This window comes from Sminthopsis crassicaudata, chromosome 6 (genome assembly GCF_048593235.1).
Source record: "Sminthopsis crassicaudata isolate SCR6 chromosome 6, ASM4859323v1, whole genome shotgun sequence".
In the NCBI taxonomy this organism is placed as follows: domain Eukaryota; kingdom Metazoa; phylum Chordata; class Mammalia; order Dasyuromorphia; family Dasyuridae; genus Sminthopsis; species Sminthopsis crassicaudata.
Window position 1 is genome coordinate 41,715,127 of NC_133622.1, and position 21,919 is coordinate 41,737,045.

The 21,919-nt window shown below is 38.0% G+C and overlaps 2 protein-coding genes across 4 annotated transcripts in view; one reads left to right on the forward strand and one right to left on the reverse strand.

The window, feature by feature from the left end:
* Positions 1-5,557, reverse strand: part of PPAT (phosphoribosyl pyrophosphate amidotransferase) — a 42,153-nt gene extending 36,596 nt beyond the window's left edge. Inside the window, exon 1 of the mRNA XM_074276156.1 lies at positions 5,426-5,557. Coding sequence (XP_074132257.1) covers positions 5,426-5,553 — 128 coding nt within the window. The 5' untranslated portion in view covers positions 5,554-5,557. The remainder of the gene's footprint in view (positions 1-5,425) is intronic.
* The window catches only part of PAICS (phosphoribosylaminoimidazole carboxylase and phosphoribosylaminoimidazolesuccinocarboxamide synthase), a 41,898-nt gene extending 20,519 nt beyond the window's left edge, over positions 1-21,379 (forward strand). For 2 of the 3 annotated variants that reach the window (XM_074276153.1, XM_074276154.1), the window contains 10 exons: positions 523-665; positions 6,333-6,390; positions 10,311-10,508; positions 14,676-14,854; positions 17,314-17,493; positions 17,579-17,692; positions 18,029-18,112; positions 18,677-18,857; positions 20,190-20,348; positions 21,071-21,379. In XM_074276153.1, the coding sequence (XP_074132254.1) occupies positions 523-665; positions 6,333-6,390; positions 10,311-10,508; positions 14,676-14,854; positions 17,314-17,493; positions 17,579-17,692; positions 18,029-18,112; positions 18,677-18,857; positions 20,190-20,348; positions 21,071-21,237 (1,463 nt within the window). In that variant the 3' untranslated portion in view covers positions 21,238-21,379. Of the gene's footprint in view, positions 1-522; positions 666-5,850; positions 6,051-6,332; positions 6,391-10,310; positions 10,509-14,675; positions 14,855-17,313; positions 17,494-17,578; positions 17,693-18,028; positions 18,113-18,676; positions 18,858-20,189; positions 20,349-21,070 lie in introns of those variants that run through there. The other variant, XM_074276155.1, reaches the window with a different exon arrangement.
* The last annotated feature ends 540 nt before the right edge of the window (positions 21,380-21,919 follow it).

Genomic DNA, 21,919 nt, shown 5'->3' on the forward strand with positions numbered 1-21,919 from the left:
TAAAAATATTTACCAGCCTAGGGTTCAGATCACAGTTCTGACACTTTAGCAAGGAAGAAACCTTTGTCAAGTTAGTTTAACTCCTTAGGCCTCACATGCTAATCTGTAAAACAAGGAGATTGGACTACAAGGGTATCAGACTAAAACAGAACTATTTATTAACTCAGAAAACCACAATTAACATTATCTACCCTATACAGTACTTTTATTTATTTTGTTAGATGTTTCCCAATTACATCCCCCCCCCCCTCAGGCTGGGGGGTTAAGTGATTTGCCCAGGGTCACACAACTAGGAAATGTTAAGTGTCTGAGACCAGATTTGAACTCGGGTTCTCCTGAATTCAAGGATGGTGCTCTATCCACTGCTCTACCTACCTGCCCCCCCCAATTACATTTTAATCTGATTTTGCAGGCTTCAAATGGCCATGAATTGGATATTTCTGGACTAGATTCCAATTATAACATTTTATGATTCTATATCTTCCACACCCTTGTAGTAAATACAATATGTTCTGCCTTTAGAACTGGTCCCTCTGCCTCTAAAAAAGAGTACTTCTGACACCATCCTGCAGGAGTTCCACCTTACAACAAAACAAAAAGATTCTACAGCCCATCTCTGCGGACAGGAAACAAAGCACATCCAGCTACTACAGTCAGCCAGTCAGGTAAGCTTCTTAAATTTTCATCACATGAAAAATTACCAGGGTATACTTAATTCAGATTGTCCAATTGTTGTCAATCTTCCCATAGTAGTCTATTACTTATCAGATGTCAGTGAGATTCATGCTCTAAAGAATATGACATCTTATACTATACTTAAAGATATCATTTCTAAAATAAGAAATGAACCTTTCCTCAAACATATTTTGGTGCTATCAAATCATTTCTGTAATACTGTATTCAATTCTAGACACCATATTTTATGAAGGAGATTAACAAGCTGGAGCATCTGCAGATGAGAGTGATCAAAATAAACAGTAAGGACTAAAGATTATATCAAAAGATCAGTTGAGGGAACTGGAAATATTTAACTTAGAGAAGTTAAAAAACTTAAGACAGAAGATCACAACTGTATTCTATTTAAGGTCTAAGATGTAGAAAGATCAGACTTGTTCATTTGATCACAGAAAGTAGAACTATGACCAATAAGCAAAAACTTCAAAGGCAGATTTAGGCTTAACTTAAAGGAAGCATTCCTAACAATTATAACTATCTGTGAGGAAAAGGGATTTCTCTAGATTTGTCCTCAATGGAAATCTTCAAAGAGAAGGTGGATACTGGTAGGGATGCTGTAGAGAGCTCCTGTATAAGGAATGGGATTAGATGGATTTAAGATTCTGCAACAGTGAATTAACTAATTTAAAAATTGCTGCTCAGTTAAAGATAGATTTCTTTTTTTTTGCAATTTTTAAAATTAATTTTTATAATTATAACATTTTTGACAGTACATATGCATATATATATATATATATAAATATAAATATATATTTTACAACATTATCTCTTGTCCTCCCTTCTGTTCCGAATTTTTCCCCTCCTTCCCTCCACCCCCTCCCCTAGATGGCAGGCATTGCCATACATATTAAATATCTTATAGTATATCCTAGGTACAATACATATGTGCAGAACCGAATTTTGTGGTTGTTATTGTTGCAAAGGAAGAACTGTATTTGGAAGATAAAGATAATCTGGGAAGAAAAACAAAAACAAAAACAAAATAATAATGCTCACAGTTTACACTCATTTCCCAGTGTTCCTTTTCTCGATGTAGCTGATTCTGTCCATCATTGATCAATTGGAATTGGATTAGCTCTTCCCTTTGTTGAAGATATCCACTTCCTATCTTCAACATAAAGAAGATCCAACTCACTTCTAGTTGATCAATGATGGTCAGAAACAACTACACCCAGAGAAGGAACATTGGGAAGTGAATGTAAATTGTTAGCACTACTGTCTATCTACCCAGGTTACTTATACCTTCGGAATCTAATACTTAATGTGCAACAAGAAAATGGTATTTACACACATATATTGTATCTAGGTTATATTGTAACACATGGAAAATGTATGGGAAGGAGTAGAGGGAGGGAGGGGATAATGTGGAAAAATGAATACAAGGGATAATGTTATTAAAAAAATTACTCATATATATATACTGTCAAAAAATTATAAATAAAATTAAAAAAAAAAAAGATATCCACTTCCATCAGAATACAAAAGATAGACTTCTTGAGCTCAGGCCTATAGACAGAGTTGTTTATATTAATTAAATTAATTAATTATGGTAATTAAATTAATGCCAATGCAGCATTTCCAAACTCTGACTCCATAACCTGAGGTATCATGATGGTAGTAAACAGCTAAGAAAAGCTTTAAGTCTTGAATAGATTTCCCCAAGGGATGGAAATTCTAAACTTCAGTAAATAAATCCAGTAACTTGCTTACTTGCAGAATCTAAAACCATTATATGAAACAAATCTGTGAAATCAAATAATTCCTTTTATAGAATGAATCAGGAAGTAATTAGTAAGTACCTATATGGAAAGCTTTTTAACAGGTAAATAGAGATACAGAAAATTCAAGCAAACCCTACCCTAAAAAAGTTTAGATTCTATTAGGAGAGATTTCATATACACACAGAAGTGAACACAAAAATTAATAAATACAAGGCAATTTGGAGGAGGCAGTAATAGGAAAACCTTCATTTAGGAAGGGCCATTTATTCTAAAAAACTTGATCTGATGTTTGGCAAAAAACCTGGAAGAGGTCTGGGGAGAGGAAAATGTACTTTGTTACAAATCTGTTTGCATAACATGATATAAGGGGATGTTCTACAGCACTATGTAAAAAAATAAACCCCTGTCAGAAAAAGGACACCTCTTTTACATTATAAACTATTAGTGTAAAGCTTCCTTTGACAAGAAGCCAAACTAGCCAACAAATCTGCAAGTGGACAGAATGTCTGCTAAAAATAAGTGCTAATAAATGGTCCTACCATGGATTAAGTAACCAAGAGCAAGCTCGATTTGCTTTTATATAAATTTTCCTTATGACAATTAGAAATTCTGGAGCTCTCCCTGGGACAGAGTTCTTGATTCCTGAATTCAGCTGACTAGAACATGCTCAAAATAAGAAATCCAAGATAGAACCAAGTATACTATGAAAGCTTTGGTAATTTTACCCTTCAGTTCCCATATTTTACAAAGGAAATAAGCAGTCAAATCTTTAGGGTTGGGTGTTTTTTTGTTTTTTTTGCAACGTATAATGAAATAAGAACCTTCTGAACAATCCGAAAGGATCTGCCTAACTTTACGAAGACACAAAAATCAACTTGTTGACATACATGGACCTCACTTGTGGAGTAGAACACAAAGAAGGTCTGGGTTTCAGAAAGTACCTTGTTAGAGAGTAGGGGGTTAAATCTCCAGTCCAATCAGATTCAGTTCTCCAAAAGAGAGAGCACCACTCCTCTAAATACCCTTGCTGGGTCAGGTTAACACAGACTTTGCAAGTTAATGGTTCTCTATTTTCACTTTGGAATTCATAAAGAAGCAATTCATTTCCAGTAATCCATTTGTTCACCCCAGGTCCAACTTTTAAAAATCTAGTTTCATCTTGTTCTAGGCTAGCATACAATGGAATCACATTTTTATTTCCTGTTGGTTTTGCAACTAATTCTCCATTTGGCAAAGACTTCTTTTCAATATAAAAGCCAATAGCTGAATATAAGACTTTGTAATAAGCTGAAGCTATCAAACCACCTGTGATCAAGTTTTTCCAGGATGTAATTAAACAATTAGTGGATACAGATAAAGTTTTACTAAGTTCTCAGCACATTAACAGATCCAGTAATGAAGTAGAAGAAGGAATGGTTAAAAGGGAGGGTGCTTTGTGCCGCTGATTTAACCTTTATTTACCCACTCTTAGGCAATGAGTTCAAAAGCAAAGCTTCTATTGTCCTTTTATAAGCATTCTTGTTAACTGCTCCAAGTATCCAGTCTCCCAAAAATATTCTTATAAACCGAATGTAAGTGGTAACCATAGAGCGCTTTTCGAAAATGGATATTGTAGAACCATTTTGTGATTATGACAACAGGATTCAATAAGTTTCCCTTTCCAAAATTGCCAATTAATAAGAACTTGGACAAAGTGAAGGGAAAAGCAAGCTTTTAATTTAACCCCTTCCCTTCTGAAATGACATTTAAGGAGGAGGAAAATGAATTTTACTCAACTTTAGCCACAAAGCTAAAATTAACCAGCAAACTTAGAAATTCAAGGTCACCTCAGTCCTGCACTCAGAACACAAAACAAGAAAAGGATTCTGAACAGGTTGTTTTTCCAGTAGGTGGCCATGGTGTTATTCACTACTTACATACATACAAAGTTACTATCACTAAAGTCAGAAGATAAATGACCTCAGTCAGAACCAATTCAGGGATTAATCAAAGACAGCTTTTCATATTGAGTCCAGTAAACCATCTATCTGCCTTTGTGAAGGAGTGAGGGACACACTCAGTTCAATTTGTTGTTCATTCAGCAGCAAGCTACGAAAAAACACCCGACTTTTTTTTAAGCACAAAAAGGCAGAGACAGAAACGAATAACTTGTTTTAAGTTAATTTGCCAAAGTAACTGCCTTTGCACGTAAGCTATTAATGATAGATATGTTGCCTTGGAGAAATTATTTAACACTTTTTAATGACAAATCCCACTTTCACCGCTACCTCAAAGGAAAAATCTGCCTTAACGCTCTTTAGCATTCGAGCTAAATCGGGCGGCGAGGCAGGAGCCCCAGAGTTCGCCCCAGTCGGAATGGGACAACTACCAGCCGCAACGCGCACTAAGCAGCAGCAGCCTGAGACGCTTCAGGCGAGATTCAAACCCAAGTTTCCCGACCGCGAGAAGAGCCGGTCACGGAGCCTTTTAAGCTCTGCTCACTGCTAGAGCAGCGCCTCCGGTCTCTGCCTAGGGAACGCAGACCCAGGGGAGCCACTCGGAAGGCTACTCCCCCGTTGGTACGTCCCCCCCCCCACGCACCTCCGGGAGTGACCTGCACGCTCGGGGCCTCCAGGGAGCCCACTCCGGGCTGCCTGCAAGTCCCGAGAGATGGGATCACGAGAAGGGCTCTAAGAGCTCCTAGACAGGCTGAGAAGCCGTGCCCGCAGGCAACTTGGGCCCCGGAGGAGAGACTCGCAGTCCCCGCGCAGCCGACACCCGAGCTCAGGGCCCCCCGCGCCGGAAGGCGGGTACTTGAGCACGCCGTGATCCACGCTGTCCCAGCCGCGGGGCGCAGAGTCCTTAGCTCTCTTCCCTTCCCCCCCACCCCGAAGGTGAGGGGACAAGGAGACGGTTCCAACCCGAGGCATCCCCACGGGTGAACGTTTCCTCGGTCCAAAGAGGGGCCACACTTTCGCTTGGATGCTTACCGATGCTGAAGCCCCACGAGCCCCAGGGTGATCACGTGGGGCACATCGAGCTGCGTGGGCCACTCTCCCGAGGCGATGCAGCCGAACACACCGCACTCTTCACGGATGCCGCTCTCCTCCAGCTCCATCCCACCTCCAAAAAGCACGTGGCCGGGGCCGGGGCCGCGGCCCCGCGTGAACCTGCCCGCCGCGCCGCTTCCCTCGTTCCCGGGGCTTTCCCTCGCTCGGGCGGCGGCACGTGGCTCCCGCTAGGCAGTGCGCGTGGCTCCCGGCTCCCTTCCGCTAGAGCTCGCGCCGGGTCCCTCTCGCGCCAACTCCACCCGAGCCCGAGGCGGCTTTTCACTAGACTAGCGGGAGAAGAATCACACGGGCGGGAGGAGAGGGGCGGGGCCGAGGCGAGGAGGTGGGGCGAGCCTGACTGCGCTGCCCGGGGACAACCCAGCCTGGGGCATCTCCACTCCCTAACTTTCGCCTGGGCCCTACTCTTCTTCCAGCCCAGAACAAACCCGGATTAGAACTTCCCCTGACCCGGGGGCTAGAGGAGTGGGAGGGGGAGCGCGTGTGGCTCCAGTGGAGGAGCTGGCACTTTCCTTTTCCGGAAAAGCGACACTACGTAGTGACGGAGGTGAAGGAGGGAGGAAGGGAAGGAGGGGGCGCAAGGAGGGGGGGGGGTCGAGGTGCAGGTTCTCGCTCCTGCGCGTGCGCGGCGGGAAGCTGCTAGCGCTCTTTTAGCCCCATCTCTCTCCGGGGCGGAGCTCGCCTCTTTCTGGTCCGAGCGATCTCGTTCGGGTTGGCTGGAGAGCGAGCACGTAAGGGGCAAGGCGGAGCTTCCGCTGCTCCTAGCCCCGCCTACTCCGAAAGGCTAGCTGACCGCTACCCCTAACCTCGTCTTTCATCCTCTCCCCAGGTTCCTGCTGAACTCCCGTTAGCCACCGCCTTAACTACAGAAATGGCGACGGCCGAAGGTGAGTGACCCTCGCTGGGGCTGTGTCCCCCCTTGGTTAGACCCAGGAGAAGAGAAGGAGAGCGTGCTGCACGGGAGCGGGGAAAACACGGGGAAGGGGAGGAGTGATGGCGTCCGCGCGGCTAGCACGTGGTCTGAGAGACTGGGGAAGACCGAGCTCCCCGCCCCCCTGGCGCTTTTGGGAAGAGGGGGGCGGATGAGCAGAGTCCTGCGGTTACGGTGCGCGCGGACTGCTGGCCGTGGCTCCTCACTGTGCAGGGCACTGGCCGCCTCTCGGGGAGACTGCGTGCAGATACTGGGGAGGGGAGGAGCCGCCCGCTGGAAAGGGGGGAAGCTAGGACGGGGGCATGAGCCAGACTCTAGGTGCCTTTCCAGAACTTTATGCTCATTTACAACCGGGATGTTTTCCAGTTCGTTTCCCATCAGTCCATCAGATCTCAAAAGTTCAAAACCCCATCTCTCTTTGTAGGCTCAGCGCTAAAGCCAGGGGATGACGCTGAGAAAGTCACGTAGCCACACTCGCCTTTTTGGGAGGGTGGGAGGCTCCCACTGCAATCTGAAACAAACCAAAAACTGTATCTCTTGGAGACATCCGCTTTGTGGTCAGTGTCGAGGGCTGACCCCTGGATCCTGACTCCCACACCAAACTCCTCGGCTTCTGACTGAGGGGGAGGGACACCTGCTCCGCCTTGGGAGGTGATCGGTAATTTACCATGACAATACCCAATCTGTTGTTTTCAGTTGGGAACCTACCTAGAAGATACATTGTATCTTCCTCCCCTTTGGGGTAGGAACTAGGCTCGAGGCCAGAGCTTCTTAAACTTTTCCTACTCGCTACCTCTTTTCTCCCAAGAAATTTTTATGTGACCCTGGAGATATGTGTGTATTTATATATATAATTTATAAAATATATATTATCTGTATGTAAAGTAGGTGTGAAAACCAAACATTTACTGATAATAAATCATAATTTTGCCACTCCCACATTCAGTTACCTGACTTCCGGTAAGGTTCCGAACCACAATTTAGTTTTAAGATGCTCCGCTTTAATCTCTACATTTGGGTTTCCTTACAGTTAGGAGCCCGAAGAAGAGAGCCTGTGGACTCCTTTTCAGAATAATGTATTTAAATTCCTAAAGCAAAATCCAGAGACAAAGGAAAATGTTTCGATTAAATATTTTTAAAAATCTCATCACGGAAAGGATTCTTGCTAAATCTTGGGAAAAGTCATTTTTTTATATTAGCCTTAAAGAATAGAAGACTGGAAAAAGAAGTTTTATATATAGATTAAAAAACAATAGAAATTCTAGTTGTGTGATCTTGGGCAAGTCACTTAACTCCAATTGCCTCAGCAAAAAAAAAACCAAAACAAACAATATAAAATTAAAGAATCTGTCTCAGTTTAATCTTAGTGTTTTTTTTTCTTAACCCTCCTATACCTAACTTGACATCCCTTTGGTAACTTGGATCTGTTTGCTTGTGTAGCACCCTACGTGTGTTGCCTTAGTTTATTTAGAGAGCATTGTCAGTTGCATGGGTCTAAAACCTCAAGAATCAAATTCTCCACAAGATAAATCAGAACCTGGAAAAACTGAGATGGGGTGTTCAGACTAATCCTAGGGGATGTACTTAAAGTTGGAAGGTTGTAGATGTGTGACTTTAGACTGGTCATTTCTCAGGTAAAGCTTGAAACATCCAATCTACTTACAGAATTGTCCTCAGGAAAGTACTTTGCTATACTAAGTAATCTAGAAATCATTATACTAATAGGAACATTATCTTGAAAGTTTCCAGTAAGAAGAATAACTAACAGAAGTGAACCAAAATATTCAATGGCTGCTCAGTGAAGTATTGTCAAAAGTGCCACACGCAATGTTCCACTTCAGCCTCAGTCACTTAATAGCTGCAGAATCCATGGACAATTATTTAATTTCTCTGACCCTGTTTCTTCTTTCAAACGAGGAGAGAGCATTTATCAAGTATCTGCTATGTTCCAAGCACTCTTAATCAATAAGGTTAAGTGACTGAGGCCGGATTCGCACTATGATATTGCTCTGTTATTATTCTTCTTTCCTTGATTGGGTAGAACCAGAAAGTAAGTCTCATCCTGTTCATTTCACTCTGAAACTTGTTACTTTGTTTGAACATGGCTTAGCTTTCACTTGTCATGTCCTTCTCAGGATGCACTTTGGGCTTGTGACCTTTCATACCCTGTGTTCCCTGTGGACACTTGTGATCAAAGTTCCCCAAAATTCTTAAAGGACGTTGTTTATTTTCCTGCAGTAGCTCTATTTGGTTTCCACTCTCATGTTTTAACCAGGATGAGCTAAAGTCTAGACGTTATTATGGTTGGCTTTATTTTTAACACCTAATACTTGCATTCCCTCAGTCATCTCTCTCCTCTGATCAGAGGACTGCAGGGTTAGAGCCCTCCACATTTACATCCCCAACACTTAGCATAGTATGTGCTTTGGTTTTGAAGATTGGATACAGAGTAGGAAGAGAATTGAGAAAATAAATTGATTTTACAGTAGGGGTCATCTCCCTATAAAACCCCAATAATGCCATTCACATTGAATAGAGTGAACATGAAAATGCTAGATAATCAAATTAAGATGAGGAAGAAGGGAGCAAGCTATTTAAATTGCAGTCAGGTATGTGGAGGAGGTTTTTCATAGGTTATGAAAAAAATCCTATTTTAACCTGTGCCCTTGGCAGAGATCCATCCATTGGTTCCTAATGTACTGTTTGGAGCAGACAACTAAAATCACTTGTCTACTTGTTTCCAGGATTTTTGTTTGGCTTTTTATAATTTCATGCTGTTTTTTTTTTCCTTCATTTTTTTAAAATACTGTTTTATAGGAAAGGGAAAAAACGGGGTCAAACTATAGGAAAAAATAGAAGACATCAATAAAAATTTGTTTGTTTTTTAATAAAGTGATGCTTTGGGTTACCAAAAAAATTCTTTTAAATAGAAACCTTCAAGGATCTAATAGCTGTTTAAAAAAAAAAAAAAATCAAGCCAAACTGCTTTTTGTAGATGAATTGGATAGGAAGATAGTGCACTTCTGAATTTAATCATGTAACTTGTATTTGCATATTTAAAACAGCTCTTGAAATTAGTGGTCTAAATGGGAACACATTACAGAAATAAATCAGCCTACAAATGGTTATTGTAAAAGACTGAAATTTTTAGCTTGGAGAAAATTTCCAGGAGTTGGTAAGTGTTTGAAGTGAAAAGTAAAGAATAATCAGCAGGAGAGAGATTGTCTGCATCTTTTTAAAATTTGGAGCCCTGTGAAAAGCAACAAGTGATTACCACTGTAGATCATGTAATGAGAAATCATATGCTTGAAAGCAGCTGTTCAGTTCAACAAGTATTTATCTGGAACTAATTTTCCTGATGAATGGGGAAATTAATAAATAGTTTTTAAAATTAATACTTAGGAGATGACTGGTTCTGTACATAAATTCATTCCTTCCATATTTCTGCCAGTTTCATACCAATTCTGTTCTTTTCCAGTGTTAAATTGAATTTTTGGCTGTTCTAGACCATTCTTGTATTTATTGCCTTGTCATTCTATCTCTAGAGTGCAGAATTTGTGTAGAGATTTGCTATTTTTTTCTATGGCTGTAAATTAAGTAATTTAGGCATCATAATCCACATAAGAACATAGGTGTCATGTATCCTTTAAGATGTTCAAATAAATTTCTTACTTCATATAAGCTACTGTAAATTAATTGAAATAATTTTGTTCTTTATATCTTGCTATTTTTAAAAAATCCTTATTGTATTTTTAACCTTGTAACACATCATGTGTGTTCAAAAACATTAATGTGTGTATCTTCTGATTATCAAAATTTAGGAAACTTTCCTTAATGTTTTCAAATATTCTTAAATGTTTTTATTTATTTCCCCAGTGCTAAAGATTGGTAAGAAGCTCTATGAGGGTAAAACAAAAGAAGTCTATGAATTGTTGGATAGTCCTGGCAAAGTCCTCTTGCAGTCTAAAGACCAGATCACTGCAGGCAACGCCGCTAGAAAAAATCACATGGATGGAAAAGCTGCTATCTCAAACAAGATTACTAGCTGTATTTTTGAGTTGTTACAGGAAGCAGGTAAATGCCCTTTTCCCCTTTAATGTGTTTCTTCATTTATTCTCTTCTCTCTTTCCTTTCTCCCCCTCCTCCCCACTTCGTGGATAATTATGTTAATCTCTCTAGTGACCCAGGATCTAATTGAGGAAGCCCTCTAGTATTCTTTCCTTTGATGCAATCTGTACTAACGTTGTATGCAACTGAATGATTTCACTGTATCTAGGAAATTCTGCTTCCATTTGGACTTGGTCTAAAACATCTTTCATACCAGTAGTGAATGCTGACGTTGAGCTTATACATCCTATTTTGTGAAGTACTTGAAATTAATAAACCTGATATTAATAACCATAAGATCATTGAACAGGTGGCCTTGCATAGACTTCTCTCCCTCAAATTCTATTCATTTGAAAATCATGTCATCACCTCCCTGATGTCATGGTCCTCTTCCAGAACTAAGGACAAAACAACAACAAATGAGTAAGGGAAAAAATCCAGGATCTTCCCAATATTTGGTTGTTTAATCCTCACTTCTCTCACTTGCCCATTGTCACACAGTTGGAAACAGGAGGATAGGGAAGAGAGAGAAAAAGTTTGGAACACAAAATCTTACAGAAATGAATCTTAAAAACTATATTTACATGTATTTGAAAACTATAAAATTCTATTGAGGAAAACAAACAAAAAAATATTCCTGTAAGATTTGATAAATTACTTTTTTCCATTTTAGGTATATTTTTAGAAACATAGGATTCTCTTCCCCAGACCAAATTGAATAACTTTTGGACTCTCCTTTTTCTATACTTCATACAGACCACCACTCTTTTGTGACATGATCTGAAATAAGTTGATTACAGTTAGTTGTTTTTTTTTGTTTGTTTGTTTGTTTGTTTTTTTTAATACAGGTTACATCCAGCTTGGGGTGCAGTTGAGTCTTCCTTATTGAGTATTAATAGACGTGTATTGATGTGGGAGTGCACAAGAAATCCATCATCAAAATGCTACATACTTTGTACTATGTGCAGCTAGACAGGCGATTGCAGACTAGGTTCAGAGGAGTTCCCCTTCTCTCCCCTGCACCTTGGGGCTGACATTGAATCTTGAATAATTAATCGTAGTCTCATGATCATCAGGTTCTCAGGGTTTTTACCCATGACTTTATCATATGATCTAATATCTAATAACCATCTTTTCCTAACCCTCAGCTTTTATTGGGGAAATTGAGCATTTGGACCTATGTATGGGACTCATCCTTATTTTTAGATTTGGCCCAAGATGAATTAATAATAAAGCATTTATCAAGTGCTTGCTTATTCACTGTTTATCTGACAGAACTGGAAATACAGCACTTCCCTTCTCTTAAGGAACTTACATTCTAAAGGGGGAAGACAATGCCTAGAGAGTATGAGAGGCAATTTTGAAATGTTTGGGAAATGATCCAATATGTGCCTGGTTCCAGGCAAGTAAAAAAAAAAAAAAAATGAGAATTTTGGATCCTGACTACCATCTTCCTCAAAACTATGTCCTTTGCAAATCTGAGGATCATATTCATAAATGGAAACAGTTCTTAATGTCAGGGAGCCTATGACTATTCCTAAAAAGTATGTCTGTTGGCCTTTGCTCTGTTGTCTTCCCTATTAGGATGTAAGCAGAAAGGTCATGCTTTTTGTGTTTGTAACCCCATTTAACGTGCCTTTTCATCCATGTATTCATCAGAGCCATTCATTTAAAAGTGTAATTGGGAATGTTCTACTTGATAGTTCAGTCTCAGCTGACTTCAGTGAATTAATGACTATTTGAAATCTAAGCATTCGGCTGGTTCTGAATCTGCCTAAGATTGCTCTCAGCTAAAGTACATGTCTGCTTCTCTATGAGGATAGCATGAAAGACTGTAAAGATTAATAAACATGTTTATATTTACAACATTATCATGGTTTACCACTACCTATCTAGAGATCCTGTCAAAGAAAGGAAAGTGAGATTATTTCAAAGATTAGATGATAAACTATTCTCAAATCAAATAACTTATCTAGATTTAAATGTATGATAGAAATTAGTACTGCAAATTAAGGCCTGTTTTCATTATTCTGAAGGTGGAAATCAAGTCTGAAACTCTCACTCCTCCTCTGTCCCTCTCTCAACAAAGAGCTCCTCTCTGATCCTCCACCCTGTGTGTAGGGAGTCTCTGGGGAGTCCTACTCATTTCCTACTCTCCTGCTTTCCTAGATTTTGTGATCTTCCAAGCTTATCATTCTGTAAGATGAAATCATCTCCCTCTCTGCTGTAGGATTTGTCTTCCCCCATGCCTGGGCAGCCTCCGCCCTACATCCTCCCTTTTGAGCTTCTATGTGTTGTTTTCCCCCCGTTACATTGTGAGCATCTTGAGGCTAACAACTGAATTAGACCTTTCTCTGTATCCCCAACATTTAGTAGAGCACCAGGCACATGAGAGGTATTGAATGTTTACTGACTCTGCCCCCAGATTTCTCTTACAACAAATCCTGACAACATAGTGCTTCTTTCCATATTCATACTGGATTTTGGATTGCAGTCTTCAATCCATGCATCTGAAAAGATCTGCATTTCTGTTCTGTGACATTTCTCAGCTTAGAATTGGTACACTTTGTGCCATTTTCAATTCACCTGTCTTTTTATAATCTGTACTCCAGATTGAGACATTTCAGTATCTCATGCTATTTTATTATGTTTATGTTTTTCAATTACATGACATTGTTATTTTGTCAACAATTGCTATTGTGCATCACATCCATATCTATACACAATACGAGGTAGATGTAGGCTGATCAATTAGCAGTGTGTTATAAAATCCTCTGACATAATTCCTTAATTGAATTTTGGCTTGAATTAAATGAGACCTAATGTTTTCTAATTCCACTAACTTGAATTTGGCATTATTCAAACTCACATTAATCATTATCCTCCTGCATTTCATAAAGGTTTTCCTAGAATTCTTAGTATTTTTCATACTTGATGATCTTAATTGCATTATAATATTCTATTACATTAATATACTGGGGTATATTTAATCATTCTCCTATTGTTAGATACTTGAAGGATTCATAGAAATTACATATAATGATTTTATGGAAGCTTTGAGGGCATAGCTTTCTTGGGATCGCATTTTTAGGAAATGTCTCAATATGTCTTAGTTTCTTGAAGTTTTAAACACATTTAAGTGACTCATGCAGAACCACATAGCCATTATTTGTCAAAGGCTAGACATGATGAGCTTTTCTTCCTGAGTTTAAAGCAAATCTATTTCCATTATAGTGGATTGCTTTATTTAAGAACAGTACTCTCACTTACATGAATGCTGAGTGAAATGAGCAGAACCAGGAGATCATTATGTACTTTAACAACAATACTGTATAAGGATGTATTTTGATGGAAGTGGATATCTTCAACAAAGAGAAGATCTAATTCAGTTCCAATTGATCAATGATGGACAGAATCAGCTACACCCAGAGAAGGAACACTGGGAAATGAGTGTAAACTGTTTTCACTATTGTCTTTCTACCCAGGTTACTTTTACTTTCTGAATCCAATTCTTGTTGTGCAAAAGAAATTCAGTTTTACACACATATATTGTATCAATGTTATACTGTAACACATGTAACATGTATGGGATTGCCTGTCATCTATGGGAGGAGGTAGAGGGAGGGAGGGGAAAATTCGGGAAAGAAGTGAGTATAAGGGATAATGTTGTTTAAAAAAAAAAAAAAATTTGCCCTTGCATATGTACTGTCAAAAAAAATTATAATTATTAAAAAAAAAAAAAAAAAAAAAAAAAGAACAGTACTCTCATTTTGGTCACCCACTGTTTTTCTCATTCATTTTACATATTGTTTGTAGAATCTTGATTCCAGAAGTCTGAAGATATAATTCTCTCTTAGTAGAGAAGATGCAAACTATAATTGTAGCATCCTAGGTATAGGCTGTCAGGCATGGTAGATCTATCTATTAGGCTTTACCATTTTGGTTGTTGTAAGGGAAGGGCGAACTATAGCATTTATTGGAAAGAGACTATGATAAAGAAATCGTTAAAATATTTATAAAACATTGGTGTAGCTTAGTTGTGGAGCTTCATTCCACAATTGTGGTTTTGGTTTGAACTCTTCTTTGGATTAATGGTAACTAGAATTCTAAAACTATTTACTTCTTTGTTCCTAGGTATCAAAACTGCTTTCACCAAAAAATGTGGTGAGACAGCTTTCATCGCACCTCAGTGTGAAATGATTCCAATTGAATGGGTTTGTAGAAGAATTGCAACTGGTTCTTTCCTCAAAAGAAACCCTGGTGTCAAAGAAGGATATAAGTTCTACCCTCCTAAAGTGGAGTTGTTTTTCAAGGTAATTATTATTTTTATTTGACAAGATGAAAAAGATTATTTCAATAAACTTAAACTAAATTGCAATTTTAGTCTTGCTTTAAGGAGAATTTTAAATCAATTTGCTTTGGAGGTAGTCACAGTACATTGTATTGACATATTGACATTATACTATGAATATTGATAATGAATTGATTTTTTTTTAATACAGATTTTAAGCAAACTTAATTTGAATGGTCTTAACAAATAAAGTAAATATTTCATTTAAAATAGTTAACATCTATCATTAGCTGAACTATTTGGCTACAGCCAAAAGAAAGAAAGAAAACTCGGCTTTTCTATTACCTGTTTTAAACAAATTATATTGATATCCTAGGAATCAATGTATTCTATTAAAATTTTCCTTTCCCTTTTATTTTAGCTCTTAGGTTGTTAGACTTTGTCATTTGGACCAATCCAATCTCTAACCTGTGGATAACCAGAGACAAACAGAGCAGGCCAGAGACAGGAAAGTCAGGAATCAAACAAGTTTAATTTCAAAGTGAGGGAAACAGCTTGTAAGTGAAGTGCACCTTCCTAAGTCCCTATCTCAAGGATAAGGTTTTTAAACAGAAATGGCTGGAGCGCTACATAATCTCAGGTTTTGAGTAAACAGTCTCCCAAGTCCTAGAATCCCTGAGCCTTGTAATTGTCAACAAGAACCAGGCTTAGTACAACTGAAAGCAGACTTTTACGCACCTGGTTTCTACTGGTTACAAGGAGGAGGGAGGTTGTTAGGATGTTGGGGCATCTGATTGATCACATGGCTGAAATCTCAGCTTCCAGGTCAGGTTCCCTACAAAGTAGGGAAGAAACAAATTTAAATAATTAGGTATTTATTACACACATCAGTTAACAAGAAAATTATTGCTCCCACTCCAATGGGTTGGTATTCCCTTTTAATTTATTGTGGGGTTTTGAAAGGAGCTCTAATACCTCTCTATTTAGAATATCATTTAAAGACTTTTGCTTAAAAAGGCCAATGTCTCTCATTGCATTCAGCGCCATCTCCAGGCATCCTGAACATCTAAGGCCCTTGTGTTTTCATGTTATCATGGTACTTGATGAGAACAAAGGACAAGCAATAATTTCTATAATGTTTAAAATAGCATAACTATGGCAATGTCCATTTTCTGAGATGTTCTTAGGAACAAGGCTATCATGAAGGGAAAGGGAATTCTGTACTTAAGTTAATGCACAGTCTGTAAAGTTGTTGAAGGCATTTTTCTTGTTTCATTTGCTGTGTTGACTGAAGCCCCAAGGGCTTTCATACTTTTTAATTTTCTGAATTTGATGTCTCTTTGAAGTTGTCTAGACTTTGAATTTCTTAATATCAAAAAAAAGGATTAAGTAAATGGTATCTTTTGAAAATTTGGCTCATAAGCTTGAATGCATTGGCCCACTCTGGAAGTGTGTTACAGGTAAAAGTAACAACTGAATGCCATTTAACAGATCCTTTACTAACCCTAACCTGTGCAAGGAACTCTCAAAGGCAAGTTAGGGAACCCTGGAAGCCAAGCATCAGGAAATACTTTATTTGGGGCTGGATGCAGCCAGCAGAGGCCTGGAGAAGTAGACAGGAGGTTTGTGCAGACAGAGGAGCTGAGGAGAAATGCTGGGGTTAGGCTGTCCTGAGGGAGAGGGGGAAAGAATAGTCCAACTGGCATTCTTAATGCCATGCCAAGGATCTTGGGCGGTGGGGCATTTGTAGTAAGGGGCCAGGGAAGCTTCTTGGTAGACAAGCAGGCGAGCCCCCCTCCTGCTTGGGGCAGCTCTATGAGGGATGGGCCAGGGAATCAGTCCTTGAGCAAGGCTGACCTTCTCCTAAGCCCAGGCAATCTCTTTGGTTGTGTCACACCCTCCTAATTTGGGTCTTAGGGCTTCCCTAATCTGTAATCCTAGCTAAAAGCCACATTTATCCATAGGACGACACTTTCTCCAATCCCCCAAAATTCTAGTGCCTTCCCTCGGGTGATAATTGCTTAACTTCACATGGCTTCTTAATTGTGGGTGGGGATAAGAGAAAACTAGAAAATTTTTAAAAATAAATTTTAAAAAATTTTGATTTTGAAAAATATTAAATAAATCAAGGGATATTGGGGTAGAGATGTAATGTAATAAAGTTATTGCCTAAGCCAAATATTAATAAATTATTTCATATGGGTACTAATTGGCTATTTATGTTTTAAGCCTAACTGGTTTGCTTTTAATTTCCTACAGAAAGCAGCATAAAACAATAAAAACAAAGTAGAAAAATGTAAATTTGCTCTTTATAAAAAGTTACTCTTGCAAAGGGGAAAATAATTGTTTCTATATTATGATTTAACTTTCATATATATTTAAGAATTTAGTAAAAGAGAACCTTAAATAATATATCAGCTTTTATTAAGATTTCAGAAAAATTCTGATTTAAATGTTCATAGATTTGTTCTTTATTCCCAGGATGATGCAAACAATGATCCTCAGTGGTCTGAAGAACAGGTTATTGCTGCAAAATGGTGTTTTGCTGGACTGAACATAGGTCAGACTGAAGTGGATATCATGAGTCATTCCACACAGGCTATTTTTGAAATACTGGAAAAATCCTGGTTACCTCAGAACTGTACACTGGTTGACATGAAGGTACAAACAAATGGGGAACTTTAAATAAAAATTTACAAGTAATAAGTGCCTTTAGGACTCTAGATGGTTTCTCTTATTTCTATAGATTGAATTTGGTGTTGATGTGACTACAAAAGAAATTGTTCTTGCCGATGTTATCGATAATGATTCCTGGAGACTCTGGCCATCTGGTGATAGAACCCAGCAGAAAGACAAGCAGGTAATGGTTTGGATTGTTTCTTTTTTATATATTGCATCAGTAGGCAAATAATAGAAATGGAAAAACAAGACTGAAAGTATAATTTGATTAAAATTTCTACTTAGATAATGGTTTTAGGTTTCATCTGATACATAAGTGTTGCTTATTACATTCCCCTTGCTTGTCCTCCTCTCTTCTCATAAGTCTAGGTACTGTTATTCCTTGACAGAACTTTGGGTGGAAATTTTTAAACTCACATAAAAACATCTCACTTCTGGCCAAGTGGTGCCTTGTGGAAAGTTTGGGAAACTTTTCATGGAGAAAATGATTCTAAACTTTCTGGCTCTGTATTTTTAGTCATACCGGGACCTTAAAGAAGTGACTCCTGAAGGCCTCCAGATGGTGAAGAGAAACTTTGAATGGGTTGCAGAAAGAGTAGAGGTAATTATTTTATACACTATACAATAGGCCACAAGTTGTGTGTGTGTGATTGTTTTTGTTTGTTTGTTTGTTTGTTTGTTTTTTGTTTTTTTGTTTTTGTTTTTTTAGAAACTTATACATTCTCTTGTGAATTTTGAGAAGCTTTGGGGGGGAGAGCATCCTAAAGTTTAACCTATTTTCTATATAAGCAATCTGTGGCTCTCCCCATATTCTTTATATGTGTTGATATAATTTCCAATACATTGATATGTTTCCATACCTTGGGGATGTACAATATATCAAACATAGCTTGGTTTTTGCCTCAAGATTTCAAAAGTATCTCAGTTCATTGTTATGGTCAGTTTTCATTATACAGTGATGACAGTGTAGAAACTATAGATTGGTTTGAATTACTCATGATCCTGAGATTTATCCTGGAAATTGCTTTTTTGAATAAATTTATTTTAGATAACTTGCTTGGCATTTTCTTAACCTTAAAAATGGACTGCCAAAAGGGGGAAAATTTTAATAATTATTTCATTCTTATTCTATCTTAATCATGTTCTGACTTTTTTTTTTCTTTAGTTGCTTCATAAAGTGCAAAGTCCATGCAGAGTTGTGGTATTGATGGGCTCAACTTCTGACTTGGGTCATTGTGAAAAAATTAAGAAGGCTTGTGGAAACTATGGCATTCCCTGTGAACTTCGAGTAACATCTGCCCATAAAAGCCCAGATGAAACTCTAAAGATTAAAGCAGAATATGAAGGTACACTTCAAATAATTTATTAGACAAAACAACAGAAACTAGGGTAATTTGGGTATCATTCATCTCTTTGACACAAAATTGTATTTTCTACCAATAATAAAGAGTTTTGTTCCAATGGGAGCAAAGTTTAAGGGGGAATTTAATGACTTTATAGCATTCTTAAATATAAGGTGTTCTTTATTTATGGAACGTAAATAAAAGGACAAGAGAAAACAAGCCCCACCTTGGTTTTTGACAACTAATAAAACAGTTTATCTTTTCTTAAATCTCCCTTCACTGATCAGCCTTTAGGGGAAAAAAAGTTTGGTGTTTTTTTTTTTTGTTTGGTTTGGTTTTGTTTTTTCAAATAAGATGTAAAGTAAAGGGTAAAGAGGGGTGGATTACATAGTTTATGAAGGGAGCCCTTAAACATCTCCTTTGGGGTTAATGTTTCCATTATTTTAATTGTCTCCTGCAAGGTAGAACCTATATGAGATCAGGAGCAGTGATTTCTTATAGAAAATGTGGAGGAGATATGATCCTTCTGGGCACTTAGAAGAAACAGGAAGTTAAGAAATCTATTAGAGAGTGATTAGCTACAGAAAACACCCATAAATAATGCCAAGGGTTTCTGATTATTTTGACACTAAAGCAGTTATAAAGAAGTTTCTTTCAAGAAAGAATCTGACATTAGCATTTTACATACCTAGTCTTTTCTCTCCGGATACATTTCCGTTGAAGGGTAGCATTTCCTTGAACTATGGAAGCACAGACTGTGAATCCAAGTAGAACTTATAATTGGTAAACTCCATGCTTCTGAGAGAAACAATTATTAATAACCCATAATTTTGAGAGATCCATTTTTTAATAGTTTGGTTTATTGAAAGACATTACTGATAATGATCTTGAATTAACTCTCAGAAGTCAGAATCCACCCAGCTTGGGTGGGATAAATTCTTTAAATAGATTGCCCAAGACTAGGTAATATAGAAATGATCAAAGTTTATTGTAATAGGTCCAGCTCCTCCTTGTAATAATATGCATTCTCATTGTTAACCAGAATGTTAATTTTCACTGGCTAGTAACATCCCTTCTCCAAAGCCACTTAAACCTTGACCCTAACCTCTTTGGCATTCAGGAGTACTACTGACCTCTTTCATTAAAATGCTAACATTATTAATAAAATTATTAATTACTCAGACGTCTCTTGAACTTTTTTAGATGCCCCATTTCCCATAATATTTAAAATAGCCCAGATTTGCTTTATGTAATATAGTGAAAGCTCAGCATTGAGGTTTTGTTACTTTGAAATGGGTTGGATTTTGTGAAGTAATGAGCTCTTATTTAATCCAGGAGATGGTATTCCTACTGTGTTTGTGGCAGTAGCTGGCAGAAGCAATGGTTTGGGGCCAGTAATGTCTGGTAATACAGCATATCCAGTAGTCAACTGTCCTCCCCTTACACCTGATTGGGGAGCCCAGGATGTTTGGTCCTCACTTCGAATGCCTAGTGGTAAGTACACTATTTTTCATAATATAGTTATATTGTGAATAAAGTTATAATAGTAACTTTTAGTTTTAAAAGCATATTTTGTTATTACGTTAATCATGCTGTCACTTATTCATTTATTGGTGACATCAAAAATTATTTAAAATCAACTCGGAATCTGTAAAAATTATGTAGTGTGAACACATTAAATATAGTTGGTTTGGCAAGCAGACTATATAATGATTTCATTTACTTTTGAGATCTTAAGTTCCCCAGCCCAGGAAAGACTCACAATCTGTTGGATTATTTCTGTATTGCCTAAGAGGTCCACAGAATCTCAAGAATTAGAAGGAACATTGGGTCATTTAACCCAGTCCATTCCTAAATGGCCATCCTTTCTTAGGCCCTCCCTGATATCTGAAGCAAATGGTCTATATAGATTCTCTTCCAACTTTGGATGTGGTTGGGTTTTTCTGGTTAATAAAGATATTTGGCTGATCTTAAAAGAACCCAGCAGGCCAAAGGTGTGGACTCTGTGTACCTGCCCTATTAGATTAAAGCAGGTACTCCTATTTTTGCTGCCATTGAGAAAGAGGATAGGTTGTGTGATAGTTGGTTATTTTATTTCTGTTTAATAATATGGCTAACAGGAGATGTAGGTTAGATTTCTACAAAGTAAAAAAAAAAAGAAGAAGTTTTCTTAAAGATCCAGATATGCTCAATTCCCTGACATTCTTTCCCTACAGGTCTTGGCTGTACGACTATACTTTCACCTGAAGGAGCAGCTCAGTTTGCAGCCCAGATATTTGGATTAAATAACCATTTGGTATGGGCTAAACTTCGAGGAGGCATGTTAAACACATGGGTTTCCTTGAAGCAGGCGGATAAGAAAATCAGAGAAAGCAATTTATAAGACTTTGCAGTCCCTTTTTGAAAGAGAACAAAAAGAGAATGTAACTTAGCTTCAGAAAGCATTATGAATCAGGCAAGATAAAGATGATTCTAAACTAATCATAGAAAAATGCTAATAAAATTTTTACATACTTTGATGTTAATGGTCTTGTAGAATGTGTGTGTGTTCATCTTTAGAATGTATATTTCTTTCCAAGTAGAAAAACTTTGTAATTCTGTCTGGAATTGTTTTTATGGCCTGTAATCCATTGTCTAGTAATCATTAGCCATGTTGTATGCTATTCCTATCTTAAGGTATGAGATAAAGGGTTACTTCCTATCACAGAGCTAGCTCTCTCTAAAATTACTACTAGTCTTTGGCAATAACTCTAAATTATTAGATTAAAGCAAATGTGTGTCTTTGAAAATGATAGTTAAAAACTGATTTTATCTCCTGCTTTACATAATAGGCAGTTAAAAGCTCTTCTCTCCATAATTCCCATTATTTCCTATTGTTTTACAATGGATCTGATACTTCTTAGAAAAGTTGATAAAGCTGTGCCCATGACATCTTCATGTTTCCTGAAGGGGTAGAGAAAGAAGACAGCCATAAGAGAAAAATACTCTAAAAGGTAATAGCAGTGCCTTTATCCAAAAGCTGAGAAACTTGGAAAATCTGCTTTTGAATTGGTTGTCAATTTAAT